The sequence below is a fragment of the Mytilus californianus genome, unplaced genomic scaffold (genome assembly GCF_021869535.1).
Source record: "Mytilus californianus isolate M0D057914Y unplaced genomic scaffold, xbMytCali1.0.p SCAF_6, whole genome shotgun sequence".
Lineage (NCBI taxonomy): Eukaryota > Metazoa > Mollusca > Bivalvia > Mytilida > Mytilidae > Mytilus > Mytilus californianus.
In genome coordinates, this window is record NW_026262712.1 from 77,594,087 (window position 1) to 77,609,530 (window position 15,444).

At 34.2% G+C, this 15,444-nt stretch overlaps 1 protein-coding gene across 1 annotated transcript in view; it reads left to right on the forward strand.

Annotated features, from left to right (window-relative positions):
• LOC127706327 (uncharacterized) overlaps nt 1-15,444 on the forward strand; it is a 207,329-nt gene that overhangs the window by 8,893 nt on the left and 182,992 nt on the right. The window contains exons 5-6 of the mRNA XM_052210860.1: nt 8,817-8,920; nt 12,467-12,568. Of these exons, the coding sequence (XP_052066820.1) occupies nt 8,817-8,920; nt 12,467-12,568 (206 nt within the window). The remainder of the gene's footprint in view (nt 1-8,816; nt 8,921-12,466; nt 12,569-15,444) is intronic.

The following is a 15,444-nucleotide window of genomic DNA, read 5'->3' on the forward strand; positions in this document are numbered from 1 at the left end:
ATGACGGCGCACAGTATTGATTACAACTTAGGGAACGACCATTTAGCTCCAAAAAAAAGGGGGGGGGGGGGGGGGGGGGGGGGGTTATGGTTTTTTCCAAAAAAAATATTCTGATCCCCAATTTGATGAAGAAAAAATATTCTGAATCCAGATTTCCCCTATACCTTATAGTGTTAAATTTTGAAAAAAAAAAATAATTTGATTGATATCGTCGAAAAATTAAATACAAATGTTCGCAAAATTTCTGACTCAGACAAAAAACTATAACCCCCCCCCCCCCCTTTTTGAAGTTAAATGGTTGCTCCCTTATTTCTAAACAATAGTACATTTTAAAGGAAGAGTTTGTTAAACTGTGTTATCAGAACTGTATATGCAATACACGATGTTTTATGTTCATTGTTTATAAAAATAACAGCATTAGAAGCTTGAAAAACTGCAAAAATAACATTTTTTGTTGCGTTTTAATAAAACAATTGAAAAAAATCATGTAAATGTACATACACAATCTAAAGCTCTTTTAGGTCTCCAATTTTCGCGGTGGTCAACATAGTCCTTTGCATGCAACAATTTTCCAAAATATACCTATTTTGCACAATTAAGTTTTAGATTACACCTGTTAAAATTTGTCATGTGACCATTCAATATAGAAATATTGTCTTTTCGTGAATATAACGATTTAAAAGTTGTGTCTGTGCAGTTTTGAAAATTAAAGATAAATATTTTGCATAGTATGTTATCTGTTAAAGTTTCAACTATTTTTTTTTTAATTTTAAAATTATTTGTCTTGATTTTTGTATATGTATTTCCGGTCTTCTTGATGTTTTTTCAGTCACTGTTTTCATCAATTTTGATTTGCTAATTAATTTAATTTCAAAAGTGTAAATCTTTGTTGCATATCAATCGATTCTTTTGGAATTTTGACACTATATTTCTTCTTCTTCTTCCATTTCACTTTAAAATTCTGCTCTTTTTACATAGCAAAACGATTGATTTAAAATAAACTTCTTTTTTTTTGGTAAAAAAAAACTTTTTTTAATGAGTTTCGAAACTTGATCAATGAAAACTGTTTATCTTTCAAATGCCATGCAGTTATATATATTGCTATAAACAGTTATTTTGAAGTGAATTAAGTGTCAGGATTTACCATCCATTATGAATATAATTAATTAATTCTGCGGGACTACGCGTGGTGTATGTGCCTTACAAAACTAGTTCCCTTAGGCTATGTACAAAAATTACAATAAAATCAGATGACTTACGGTTTAAATTATTTACAATGATAAATCCAGTATTAATGTGTAGTCTGTAATCCTGAGCGGAAATCTTCAACGGATCCCGCTTTGGCAACCTTGAAAGGTTATGTATTCCATATCATGATTGCTCCAACACGACTTCTACTGTCGGCAACATTGACGTAAGTACTCTTGTTGTTGTCTATCAACTCATTCTGGATACGATAGTGCATACATAGCCGCTTCCAATACTACCTGTTTGATAGGAGTTAACTGATCCATGTGTTTATTCTGCACATTATGCCATTAAATTGAAGTTTGTACAGGGTTTTTGAATGACGAACCTCGTCAAAAGCCTTCTCAAAGTCCAGGAGTATGATGTCAACCTTTTCCATTCGAAATATTTTGGGCTATCAGGTCAATGGTAATGATAAGCGGGCTTTTACATGATCAGCGTTTCCTGAAACCATGTATACTTTGTTGATCGAAATGTGTCATAATGCTGCTGTGAACTATATGCTATAATAGCTTGCAGGCGATGGAAGTTAAGAGAATTGGACGGTAATTAGCTGTCAAGTGAGTATATCCTTCTTGTATAGTGGAACTTTGTTAGCATCACTCCAATCTTGTGGAATTTTTCATGTAAAAACTGAAAAACAGTTGTGAGAACTGGAAATAGTTCTGTAAATGTAATTTGCAGTATTTTATTGGTATTTCATCTGGACCTGCTGCTTTGTTTATGTCTAGACATTTTAGCAGTATGAATACTTCTTTTTCAGTTACTGTGATGCCATTTATCGTGTTGACGTTACTGGGCCTTTATCATGAATGATGTAGCCATTATCCTGGGTGAAAACGGAGCAAAACCCATCATTTAAAATATTTGCTTACTCTAGTTGTCGCATTTTATAAAACCTTCCTTGTTTTTGCGTGGCGCAACTCCAACATAATCCTGTCCTTTGCTCTTCAAGAATGGCAAAAATCTTTTCGCTTTCTCGGTGAAACTGAAACTTATGATGTCATTCATGTTTTCTTTGTGATTTTTTCTTCATATTTTCATTTGTGTTTGTTGTTGAAGGTGTTTATACATGTATATGTCTCTATCTCTTTTCTTCCTTGTTTTCCCTGATTTCTTGTCCGCTTTTTTGTTTCCTTCTTTATTAGATGATTGATATCGGCATTGATCCAAGGGTGGGTTTAGTTGTAGTTGTTATCTTTGTTGCTACTTTTTGATCACTAGTCTTTGAACTATTTCCACATGTTTTCAAAATTAATAAAGGTCTTCTGGTAAAAGGTTTCAGCAAATAACCTCGAATTTTAATATCTATATATTTAAAGGGAAGCTTAATACTAAAATTTACGTAAATAGTAGGAATGTCAACTCGGTGAAGATTTACTAATCGAGTACGCGTTGGATATACCGAGCGATACTCGAGTACGCGTTCGAAAAAAAAACATCTACGAATGGGAAACACAACGTTATACCAATTTCACGTATTGTAGGTCGTTGTCTTTTGGACGTAAATCCCTCAACATTATTACATAGGGCTAGATAATAGTCACAGGAATTTTATACCATAATTAATAGCTCATTTACTACATGTAGTATTCATGTAAACTGGCAATAATCTAATCAATTAATTAAGAGACATCTGTAGAAAAATGTTTTACTCAAACAACAGTATTTGTGAATCGTAAAAAAAACACATTTAATGATCAACAAAGGGGTGATGATTAGAACTTACTGATGCCTTTAACCATTCTCTGAGGGTCGACACAGGTTGCAACGAATTTTTTCTTATTTAGAAATATTATCTTTTCAACTTTTTCTGGGACGAGTCGATTTCTCAACTTTGTAACGTAACTTATAGTCCTGCTGATGAAAATATTTGCTCTGACGGTACAGAGGTGGTGGAATGACTGAGAGACGATTAGTTAAAAGTATAAGCCTTGAAAAGATGCTCTTGTTCATAACATGCATCTGTGCGAGGGAATTTTAAATGACAATTAAACGCAAACAGTCGAAACGTATCCTAATTTTGATAAATATCTAATTTCTCGGGAGGCGCTCTAAATAAAACTATTTTTTCTTTAAGAATTAGGCAACAACATTCTAACAGAAACCGATTAGTCGAGTATCATTTTGGTATTCGATACTCGGTACTACCGAGCGATACTCGAGTACTCGAGTACTCGCTGACATCAATAGTAAAAAGAGATAATTTTAAGTTTCCTATTATTAATTATCCATTTTGAGATGGTGACGTTCCATTGGCACCATATCATGGTGTTTATATATCCCAACTTGTACGATTCGCTCGTGTATGTAGCACTGTATTTGATTTTAACAAAAGAAATCTCTGTATTACTGAAAAATTATTATACCAGGGTTTTCAATATTCCAAACATGTCAAAACATTTACTAAATTTTATCATCGGTACAAGGACATCATTCGTAAATATTAATCAACGTGCAGACATCTTATACGTGCAGGTATTACACATCCCATCTTTTATGGTAATATTTTATACAAAGCACAAAATTGTCGTCATTTACCTCAAAAGTTAACCAAACCTTTAAACAGACTTATTCAGAAGGGATGTAGTTACGATACTGTTGTCAAGTCATTAAAAATGGCATTTTATGGAATTATATTTAGATTCACTTATAGGGTCTTTGCGTCCTAATTAAACACATTTATTCTAAAACCAGTTATTGACATGATACGGGTAATGACTTATGTTTTTCACATATATTTTATGATGGTATGATATGAAACCCCTAACGGGAGGGATTGTGCTTGATTTTCATATGATGAAGACATAATCATTCAATCAGTTTAATTGAAGTCTGGAGCTGGCATGTCAGTAACTGCTAGTAGTCCTTTGTAAATTTATGTTCATCATTGTCTGTTTGCTAAGTTTCTTCTGTTACCTTATCTAACATCGGACTCGGACTTCTTTTAAAATGAATTTTACTGTACGTATTGCTTTGTGTTTTTTTTCCACATTGGCTTGAGGTATAGGAGGAGGGTTGAGATATCACAAAATATGTTTAACCCTCCGCATTTTTGCGTCTGTTCCAAGACATGAACCTCTGGCCTTTGTTAGTCTTGTATAGTTTTTTTGAAATTTTGGTTCATTTATGTGTTTCGGAGTTAAGTGTGACGTCCATTTTCGTTTAACTAGTATACATTTTTAAAGGGCCAGCTGAAGCCCGCTTCCGGGTGAGGGATTGTATTACTGTGTTGAAGACCCATTGGTGGCCTTCAGCTATTTTCTGCTCTTTGGTCGGGTTGTTGTCTCTTTGACACATTCCCCGTTTCCATTTTCAATTTTACATCATGTTCGATTTCATCTATGTTTGATATAAAAATAAGATGTCGTATAACTGCCAATGAGACAACTCCCTACCAGAGACCAAATGGCATAGACGATAACAACTATAGGTCAACGTACGGCATTCACCTTTGTTCTATTCCATGATTGGAATATACGTTTTCGTTTCTGTGCTTGAATTGTGTACTAAGACGACCTAATGTCATGGTCGCTGTTAGCAATAGCTGGAATCGGTTTACATCTTTGCTTAAAGTTCGAATGGCTAGTCAAGATTATGTCAAGAGTTATTTTCTTTTTTTTTCTTTTCTTGTGTAGAAGTTTACTTTTTGTTCAATTAATTTCTGTCACTATGTCCAAAAAGGTTTTAGTTCACTTTGGATGGATACTGTGTATCATTTATGGCTAACTTTTCCCAGTTGATATCTGGAATGTTAGATTCTCCACCGATAATCAGGATGTTATTTTTTGTATTTTAAGCGGTAGCATTCATTTGGAGTATATTCTAAGTACTCGTTGTCTGTTTTATTGGGAGGTCTATAGTATGATGCCAATGTGATTTTCTTTGAATTAACTGTTATTTCTCCACTGATCATTTCAGTAGCTTTACTTTTGTGTACATTTTGTAAATGGAGATGCTTTTCGGTTGTAATGAGAACACCTCCATGCCAATCGGTTAGTCATCTCTTCGTTGGATAATATAATCAAGGTCATTTCGTAATATTTGATGCTATGGTGTCGTCAAGCCAGGTTTATGTTCCCAGTATGATATCGGGATCTGTATCTTTTATGATGAGCTCTAATAGCTTTCCTTTCTTCCCGAGACTTTGAACATAAACGTTCAAGATTCGTAAGCACTTCATATTGATTGCTCTGTTCAATATCTTTGATTTTGGTTTTATAGGTGATGATGTAGTGATCCTATTTGTCTCTAGTAGTATATCAAAAGTTTATCTTGCGTTTATTTGTACTGTATACCTGTCACGTAGTGTTGTCATTTTAGCGGTATTTTAAACATTGCCATATAAGCGGAAGGTTTGGCTAGCCTTAAAACCAGGTTCAACCCACCATTTTTTCTTAAAATGTCCTGTACCAAGTTAGGATTACGGTAGTTGTTATCTACAGTCCGTTTCCATGTATGATGGCGTTTGCTTTTGTTGTAGTTCAGTGTTTCTGTTGTTCCGTTGTTTTCTTCTTATAGTTGATGTGTTTCCCTCGGTTTTAGTTTGTGACCCGGATTTGTTTTCGCTTAATCGAATTATCACTATTGAATAGCGGTATACTACTGTTGCCTTTATTTAGTCTTGTTCTGTGTTTACAGTTGATCTGGTTTAGTAAGTAATACTGGATGTTGATGGAAGAGATGAATATGACTCTCGCTGTTAATTAATGATGGACGTTCAGATTGATTTGATATTTTTTTTATTGGAGTTCTTTCCATCAAGTTGAGGTAAAGGCTAAACTACTAATGAATTATTAGGTGAAGCACAGCTGGGGCATTTCATGTATCGCTGCTGTTACCAAGTCAGTTGATGTCTGTTGTCGACATTCCAATACATGTCTTGTACAGCCATTGATCACATTCATCACATGCTATTGACTGGAGATTACAAGTTTTTTCCATATACCACATGGAAATTTTGGACGCCTTGGTCCAGTATTTGGTGCAATGTCACTTATCAGTACTTATATAAACCTGTGTCCTGATGTTGCTATACCATTGGTGTAATTTAATAAATATCGGTATTTAATATGACGAAGCCAATAGTATACATTCAGTCTTGTTGACAAGTTTTTGTGAGTCACAAAGGACACATTTTGATGATCTTTATATTGGACACGGTTGTAATTTAAATTTGTGCAATGCTGTACTTGTTGGTTGTTAATGTTTTGCCACATTATATATACGAATAATATCAGCAATGATCTATACTGTTTACATTTGGATTCATATTTGCTGCCATTACGGTCTGTATGCTACATTTTTGACTACGGATACAAGTGTATTTGACTGTTTTACGATGTATATTACGAATCTGGTTATTATGTTGGTATAGTGTATGTTTCGTGAATGCATAAACCATACATTTGAGTTCCTGGTCCTGAAACGAATACATTTTTCGAGCTAAGAAAGAATTCGACTGTCTTGTCACGCAATCTTTATTTTCCACTGTTAATCTATCATTTGACTATTTATCTCCATTATTTCATACAAATACTTAAATCATAGTATTATGGAATCAGTGTAAGATAAGCTATGCTCGAACTCAGAAAGTTACTATTTTTCTTCATTTGTTTATAAACAAATCTGCATATTTTTATAATATTATCAACACTTAAGAATGTGAAGGTTGTTTATAATTCACACCTGTAATTATTTCTAAACTTAAGGTTGGAAACTCCCTCTGAAACTATTTAGCTTATGCCATTTTTGTTCTTGGGTGTTCTATTTATTTTGTTATCCAATCGTTTTGCCCTTACACAAAGTTCATTCGTTTGATTGATTGATTGATTGATTGACTGTCGGTGTTTAATGGTACTTTCAGTACTATTGGCTATACGGTCAATTTTTATTGGTTGAGGTTGTGCCCAGAGAGAACCCCCGACCTTCGGCATGAAAACTGAAAATCCTATTCAATTAAGATTGGAGTCGAAAGCACCTGCCACGTGCGGAGTTAGAATGCACAACCTCAGTGCTGACAGGCTAGTGATACAAATACAATTGACAGCAACCGAGGCCCCTAAGTTCGTTCGAGAATTGTTTATAAGCTAAAATCTTTACATATTCAAGAGCTAGACATACTTAGACAAAGGCTGTAAAAAGAATAGGCAAAACCGCCTATTGAAAGATACTAGTTTTCTATAGTATATGTATTGGGATTCATTCCGAAATATTAAAAGTTCTATATGAATTACGTGTTGCTTTGTCGTTTAGTTTTAGAACCGTATTTTATTTTTTAACTACATGTATGGGAGACTGGGGTTGACTGAGACAGCGACTGGAAACGCCTCTTTATAGAAGAAATTACGGCATATTTTGAAAGTTTTTGAGGCGTCCTTTTTAAATTTCCATTACTACCTGTTAGATAGGAATTAACTGATCCGTGTGTTTATTCTGCACATTATGCCATTAAATTGAAAGTAACTTGAAAGATATTTACTAAATACCTCGTTCATTTACTTCGGACTTACCACTAAAGAAGTAATACGACTAGCATATGAATGTGCAAACAAGTTCAGTATTCAAATGCCGCAGCCATGGATTGAAAATAAGTGCGCAGGGGTTGATAGGTTAGATCTATTTATGCGGAATCAACCTAATCTGCAAATAAGAACTCCGGCAGAAGCCAAAGTCTTTTTAACCCCCCCCTCAAAAAAAGAAACATTTTTTCTCGAGGAATCAAGATTGGTTACATACAATTGATTTAAAGATTTTATCGTATATTATCATAATGTCCGTTGAGTTTCAGATATTTGGTCTAGGGCACACATATAACAACACAGAAAGCAAAGTTAACATGTACAGTTGGGAATGTAAACAGGGCTGCCATTACTGTATGTATGTCACAACTTACCCCACCCTCTGTCACAACCTACCCTGCATACGGGGTAGGTTGTGACATGCGAAAACCTCCATCAAATCGTCAGATGTGACTAAAGAAGCAGCCTTAGAGGATTTAAACCCTTTTTTAAATGTGCACGAGATGTTGTTTTAGTTTGCTAGATCTAGTGAGAAAACTGCGTACAGTCGATTTGTAGATATAAAGTTCATAAACAAAAACGTGAAAAGTGTCTCATTCATCCCCGGTCTCCCATATATATCACCTTGACTTACATGTCAGTTAACATATAAGGTTTTGTTTTATCCTAAAACTATTGTATTTATTTTCCAAATGATACATCTACAGGCTTCAGCCGCAATAAAGCGTTTTGTCCTTAGATGGCTTCAAGCAAACATCAACCTATATAAGATTGTGTAAAAGTTAAGTACACATAGAATTTTGGAACACATACACCAAAACAGGATAGATTAAAGCATCAGTAATAAGGTCAACGTTTTAGGGAATTTTTGAACCGTCACTAGAACAAAAGTATGTGAATAGCTGTGAAGAGCATATTTCAAACTGAAGGTTACGGTTCTTACAAATAACATGAATATAACATTTACATTCATCACGTTGATAATGAAATGCATTCCCTCTTTTGATTTACAAGTTCATATTTTTTCTATGCTTTATTTTTGTAAAGCATTGGTGACGGCTACATCTGGACTGGTGCTCATCGTTATTCGGAAACCAGTAGTTGGAAATGGGCTGATGGAACAAGCGTCTCCGGTTACAAATGGTGGCCAGGTAATATTAACACCGGGAAGTTGTAATAGAGATGACCAGGATATTGACGAACGAACGTATCTCGACGAACGGACGTAATAGGAGAGGTAATTGTATGTTTACAAAACGTACTTTAAACTTAACGATGTTATTATTTGGATGGCATGTAATCGTGATAATAGAACGACACGCATAAAACATACCGATGTTAAAAAGGTTTTCATAATATATATGAAAGACGTTTTAAAGTCTCCGTAAGTGTAACATATCTACTACGATACAATGAGATTATTATCGTTGAAAGCATGATGAAATGTACATCACACATAAGATTATTTGAGTGCTCCGACGACTTTCGCAATGCTCAAACAAATAGTGATTCAGGATTTGGAAGATTTGAAACAATTATTAAAATTATAAGATTACTAAATAACTGTTGTCGGTCGGTTTGTATGTTTGTTCAATGTTTTTTATTGGATATTAAAGTTTCAAACCTCCCCCCCCCCCCCCCCCCCCCGCCAAGGGTGACTGGGGAATAGAAATATAGTCATTACAGGTCTTCTTCCGATCCGCAGTAAAACCTTTTCCAAAGTGGGGCGTCCGTTTGGCAATGCAGGATGTACAAGTACTCAGCTACATCCGGACAGAATGGCGATGTTAAATCCGATGCCTCATGTAGAGAGATTGTCAAACCCTTGCAACAATTTTATGAGAGGTATACGTAGGTGGCCTTTTGCAAGGATAAATTTCTTTTCCAATATATACCCTCGGTTTGCAAATGTAATCTAAACTTTCCCGACCTATGGGATAAATTACTTTGTATTTATTGTTAATTTGTTCTCGTTCTAAACATGGATGTAAAATTATTTCATTTCTCCTTAAATATTGTTCTTGCACCTGTACAGGAAGTTTTATCTAGCACTTATTGTATAGTTTTATTGTTGATATTCACCCCATATGTACCAAGTGTTAGATTAGTTTTATTGATATTAAAGAAATTTCTTGGTATTCCTAAACGGAAGATTTTCTACACACAGAAGAAGAAGTATACTTAACAACAAAATTATTTTCATTTACCTGTGTATAATATGACGCAGGTTTTTTCAAAAGTGATGATTTTCTAAATATTGTTTAACATTTCACAGTGGTATCATACTTTAACTTTGTTTAAACCTGTTTATTTACTTTTGACCTTAATTATTTATCCCTTATAAATTTTATTAACTATGTATTTGCATTCAGGTATCACAGATCAAATTTATTCGTTCATTGTGTGTTAATTTACGTTTTTTGATTGAGTTAAGCCTTCCAATTGATATTTTATAGTGTGTCTTTCTATGTTGTGATGTTATACTATTGTTTCAGAAAAGGGAGAAAGTTTGGTACCATTAAAACGTTTAATCCCGCTGCAAATGTTTGCACCTGTCCTAAGTCGGGAATCTGATGTACAGTAGTTGTCGTCTGTTTATGTAGTTCATACGTGTTTCTCGTTTCTCGTTTTTATATAGATTAGACCGTTGGTTTTCCCGTTTGAATGGTTTTACACTGGTAATTTTTGGGGCCCTTTATAGCTTTCTGTTCGGTGTGAGCCAATGCTCCGTGTTGAAGGCCGTACCTTGACCTATAATTGTTTACTTTTATAAATTGTTACTTGGATGGAGAGTTGTCTCATTGGCACTCATACCACATCTTCCTATATCTATGAACTATTTGCAACTGGACGTTTAGCAACAAACAATAGATCAATCAATCAATCAATCAAATTTCAAACAGACAAATCTTTCAATTAACAAAAAAAAAACAAAAACATATAGTATTTTGAACCAGTTAAAAATAATGATTTCGGGGTGTTTTTTATTTATCATATTTGTCAACCTCTGAGGATGGCAAAACTTATTAGGTGTAAAAAAAAACCACTAGTCATAAGAGTAAATAACGTTTTTTTTTAAGGGGATTTAAATTGACACAAGGGTCCATTTATAACGCACACAAAGACAACTTTAAATACTTACAACTATAAAAATTTTAATCCTCTCCAATATGCACATACTCATGGCATCCTCTGACATGTTTTTTTTGCGATTGTTGAAATACGTTTCAATTATTTAATTATTTCAAGTTTCTTTGACTTAACAAAATACCCAGAAGGCAAATGATATGATCAGTAATAAATATTATTTTGATGATGGTACGTCAACCTTTTTTTTATTTCGGAATGTTGATATATTGCCTTTCCGTTTTGCTAAGCTCGCGTGGGAAAATATGGTATATCTGTCCTCCCAATAATAAACCTATAGGTCTTTTTTTTATTAACTTTTAGAATGTAGAAACTATTTCGGCTAGTTATATACCTATTGGTATAGTGTAGAAAACAGTTAACATGAAATCACTAGTAAATAAGTTATTTTGTACCTATCAAAAACTTAAGTTTTGTCCCAATTTCAACATGAGTAGAGAACAAGCCATAGTAGTTGGAAACATGTCACAAAAATTAGTTGCCGTAAGTATGTTTAAATCAAAATTTCAAAATGATATTCTCCTTATCTTATCATATTTTACCATAATGTGATACTCAGCAAGGTGAAACGTACTTTATATCCATGTGAACGCGTGAGTAGGATGATCTGGTCCAACTTTCCTAGAGTTATATCCGTTTTTACCAAGAAAGTTGGACCCTAACCAGTATGCAACTCATGTGACGTGGTCTGTTGGATAATTTGAGCGTTTTTACATGAGTCTGTTGTTGTTTTCGGTCTGTAAACTCGTTGATTTCCGCATGGATTTGCAATTAGTAAATGTAATGAGCATCAAAGATGCAATAGCCGAGTTGCAACTACAATTTGATTATCAATATATCAATTTCTTTTGAAGTACATGTATCAACTTTTTATCACAAAATATTCGTAAAAAATCTTTTGTCTACACATTATTTTTTTTTTTAATTTGGGCAGAGGTTCTCTACATCTAGCCTAATTCGGTTGGTCTGGGGGCATAAGCCAACTAAAATTAGTGAGAAAATAAACTGATTTGAAATTGATCATCAATCATATCAAAATAAAAGCGTCAATATCTATGCTATCACCCTTGTATTAACTCAGTAACTCATTTAAATCCCTTTTGGAACCTCATTGTCAAAACAGAGTTTTATATATATCGAATGCACCTTTTTCTATTGTAGAAAACATTACGTTATTAATTATCAATTCAACGTGAGGAGTTAATTATACAGAGACAGGAAATATCTCATGTAAACTTAATACAGACGATGCGAATTACTTAACTTCAACATGCGTTTTTATGTTAGATTTATGTTTTTAATATACAATGAATAAACAGCAGCTCCCGTTTCGTACGATTCGTCACGCTTTCGTACGTTCGTTCGTCAATATCCTGGTCATCTCTAATTAGCGATAATATCATCCGTCGATAGACTTAATTTAAAATGAAACTATGAAAGACAATAATAATATGAAACAATAAAGTTGAAAGCACAATATTATTCTAAACATATTAACATGTATGAACCCGAGGTAATAAAGGATTTTACTACCATGGCATTGATTGTAGGTGAACCAAATGATGCCGGTAATGAAGACTGTGTAATAGTCAATAAAGGAGGCTGGAATGATGAGAGTTGTAGTGATCCATTCCAGTTTGTATGCCAGTGGCGTAAGTATTAGATTGTTTAATTGATGCTCATAATGTAAAATCTTAATTCCTTCTTTTCCAAAACAAAACATAAATGTACCCCCCCCCCCCTTTTTCCTCCAAAAAATATAATAAAACAATATTGTGTAAAAATGAATAAATAACTAAAATAAAATGTCATCACAATTTTATGAAAAACGCGATCATGCATTAATATAGTTTTTAAGATTTTTTTCATGTGATAACGTACCTAAAGTAAAAGTTATCAACGATATTTTTTTTTAATTCGTGAACACGTGCAGATAATAATCGTTATCACAGATCGCTATATTTCTTGATAAGAGATTAAAATCGTTATAAAACAAGCAAGCATTTTATGATTCATTACAAAGAGATAAATTTAATTCACTGCAAATGATTTATTTATGATAAATTGGTGCAACGAGCTAAATTTAATTCACTATTTATTTATTATAATTTGTTTCAAGTAAATGCTTAAGTAAACAGTCCATATCAACATACCCGTGCTGATAAGCATCATCATGCGACCGTATGTATACGGTCATTAAAGATTGCATATTTTGGCTTTAATATTGATTCACTTATAGGGTCTTTGCATCGGAATTAAACATATTTATTCTGAAACCAGTTGTTGGCATGACACGGGTTATGTTCTTCTCATATATTTTATGAAGGTATAATACTAAACCCCTAACAGGAGGGATTGTGCCTGATATTCATATGATGAAGACATAATCTTTCAAACAGTTTTAATGAGTTCTGGAGCTGTCATGTCAGTAACTGCTAGTAGTCTGTTGTTATTTATGTATTATTGTCATTTTGTTTATTTTCTTTTGTTTCCTATTCTGATATCGGACTCGGACTTCTCTTAAACTGAGTTTTACTGTGCGTACTGTTGTACGTTTGTTTTTTCTACATTGGCTAGAGGTATAGGGGGAGGGTTGAGATCTCAAAAACATGTTTAACCCCGCCGCATTTTTGCGCCTGTCCCAAGTCAGGAGCCTCTGGCCTTTGTTAGTCTTGTATCATTTTTAATTTTAGTTTCTTGTGTATAATTTGGAGTTTAGTATGACGTCCATTATCACTGAACTAGTATACATATTTGTTTAGGGGCCAGCTGAAGGACGCCTCCGGGTGCGGGAGTTTCTCGCTGCATTGAAGACCCATTGGTGGCCTTCGGCTGTTGTCTGCTCTATGGTCGGGGTTGTTGTCTCTTTGACACATTCCCCATTTCCATTCTCAATTTTATGTATATGCAATGTTGGTCACTTTCTTTACTTGATTATTCTATTTATTTGGGGGAAATTGATTAATGTTAGTATTATTTATAGTTCCGTAACTATTTCTCCCGAGACCGGCCATGTAAATATTCTTGTCGGGTTACTTCCTGTCTCTTGCACGTGCCTGACATCCCGGCCGGGCTCGTCCCTAGGAACTATGAATATGACGTCACTCACCTGGTTCAGGGCAGTCTACAGATGAGGATTTGGAATGAGCAGACGCTCATACTTGGGCTTGCATATATGGAACTCTCACAATGACAAGCAGACAAGCCGCCACCGTATTGTAATATTTCTTGTATGTTATTATATTCAACCATATATGTTTTTTAGAATAAACATCTTGATTATATTTACGTAGTTACGTAGTTTGTCCAATATTGCAGAACATCCCAGAACTTTGGTAGACAACGGGAAGACGACGAAGTCTGTTGGGAACCCACTCCCGTTACATATAGTTGTTGTTGAAAAATAATATCAGAGTAAAATCTGGTTTCAAATGATCCCTCAAGGAACAAACGGAATTCTATTTCAAGATTAAGCAACGGAAAATCAGCATTTAAACCGGGATAAACTGTTCATCTTCATACGAGAAGCCATTGCCGTATGGTATTTCTACCTTGTATTTTGACAGGATTGGTGAATATGTGTATACAAATTATTAAAATTCTAAATATTATTCCCTGATTTTTAATAGCAGTCTGATTTCTGTCTACCCGAATAGTTAATAATTTCAAATAAAGGTTAACGGTACACGGATATTCTTTTCCGAATGGTCTGGTTATCACATTGAAAAATAACAGATAGAATATCAGTTTGGTTTTCTTCTTGCATGAAACCTAGAAAAGGAAGTATATAATAAACAGATTAATACATGACCGTTTCAATATCGACGCGGTTATCATCCCTCGATCCATATCTGACCCTCAGCTGGCGCTACTTGGGGACAGGCTGATAGGGAGTCTAAATTTGATATCCGGGTCGATGTGTAAAATATAATGTATTTACACACATAACTCATTAATATTGGCATGCGCTTTTCTGCTTTGGACGTGTAAAATATCTCTCACTACAAATGGATTTTTTGCTGGGTAAGGTATATGTTGATGTTAAAACTTGTTTCGTAGCAAACAGACTAGTTATGTCATGTAAAAACCTCGTAATACATACTAATCAAAAACATTTGAGAAATTTTTAGAAACACTCATGCGACTCGCTCTTATCAAAACAAAAGTAATAACAATGGCGACTTCCATGGCTCGAGACAATTAACACAGTTCTGACAATTTGATAACGAATTTGCAACCTAATAATGCATCATCATCTCTAGATACTAACAAAAGGTCTAACCTAGATAGCCCAGACAACCTCCATGCAACCCAAAAGCAAAATACACGACAGGTTAACCGTTTCTGGTGACCTTCGAGATATCGGGGGGGAAAAACGCAACACGAAAAATACTACAGACAAGTTTTTTGAAGCACTTACCATTCTAGATGTTCTCAATACGATAATTCCAGTGTTAGCTGAAAAAAATAATCAGTAAACCTTAACTCCACTAATTGAAGAACAAGTGTAAAAATACATTGCTGCACA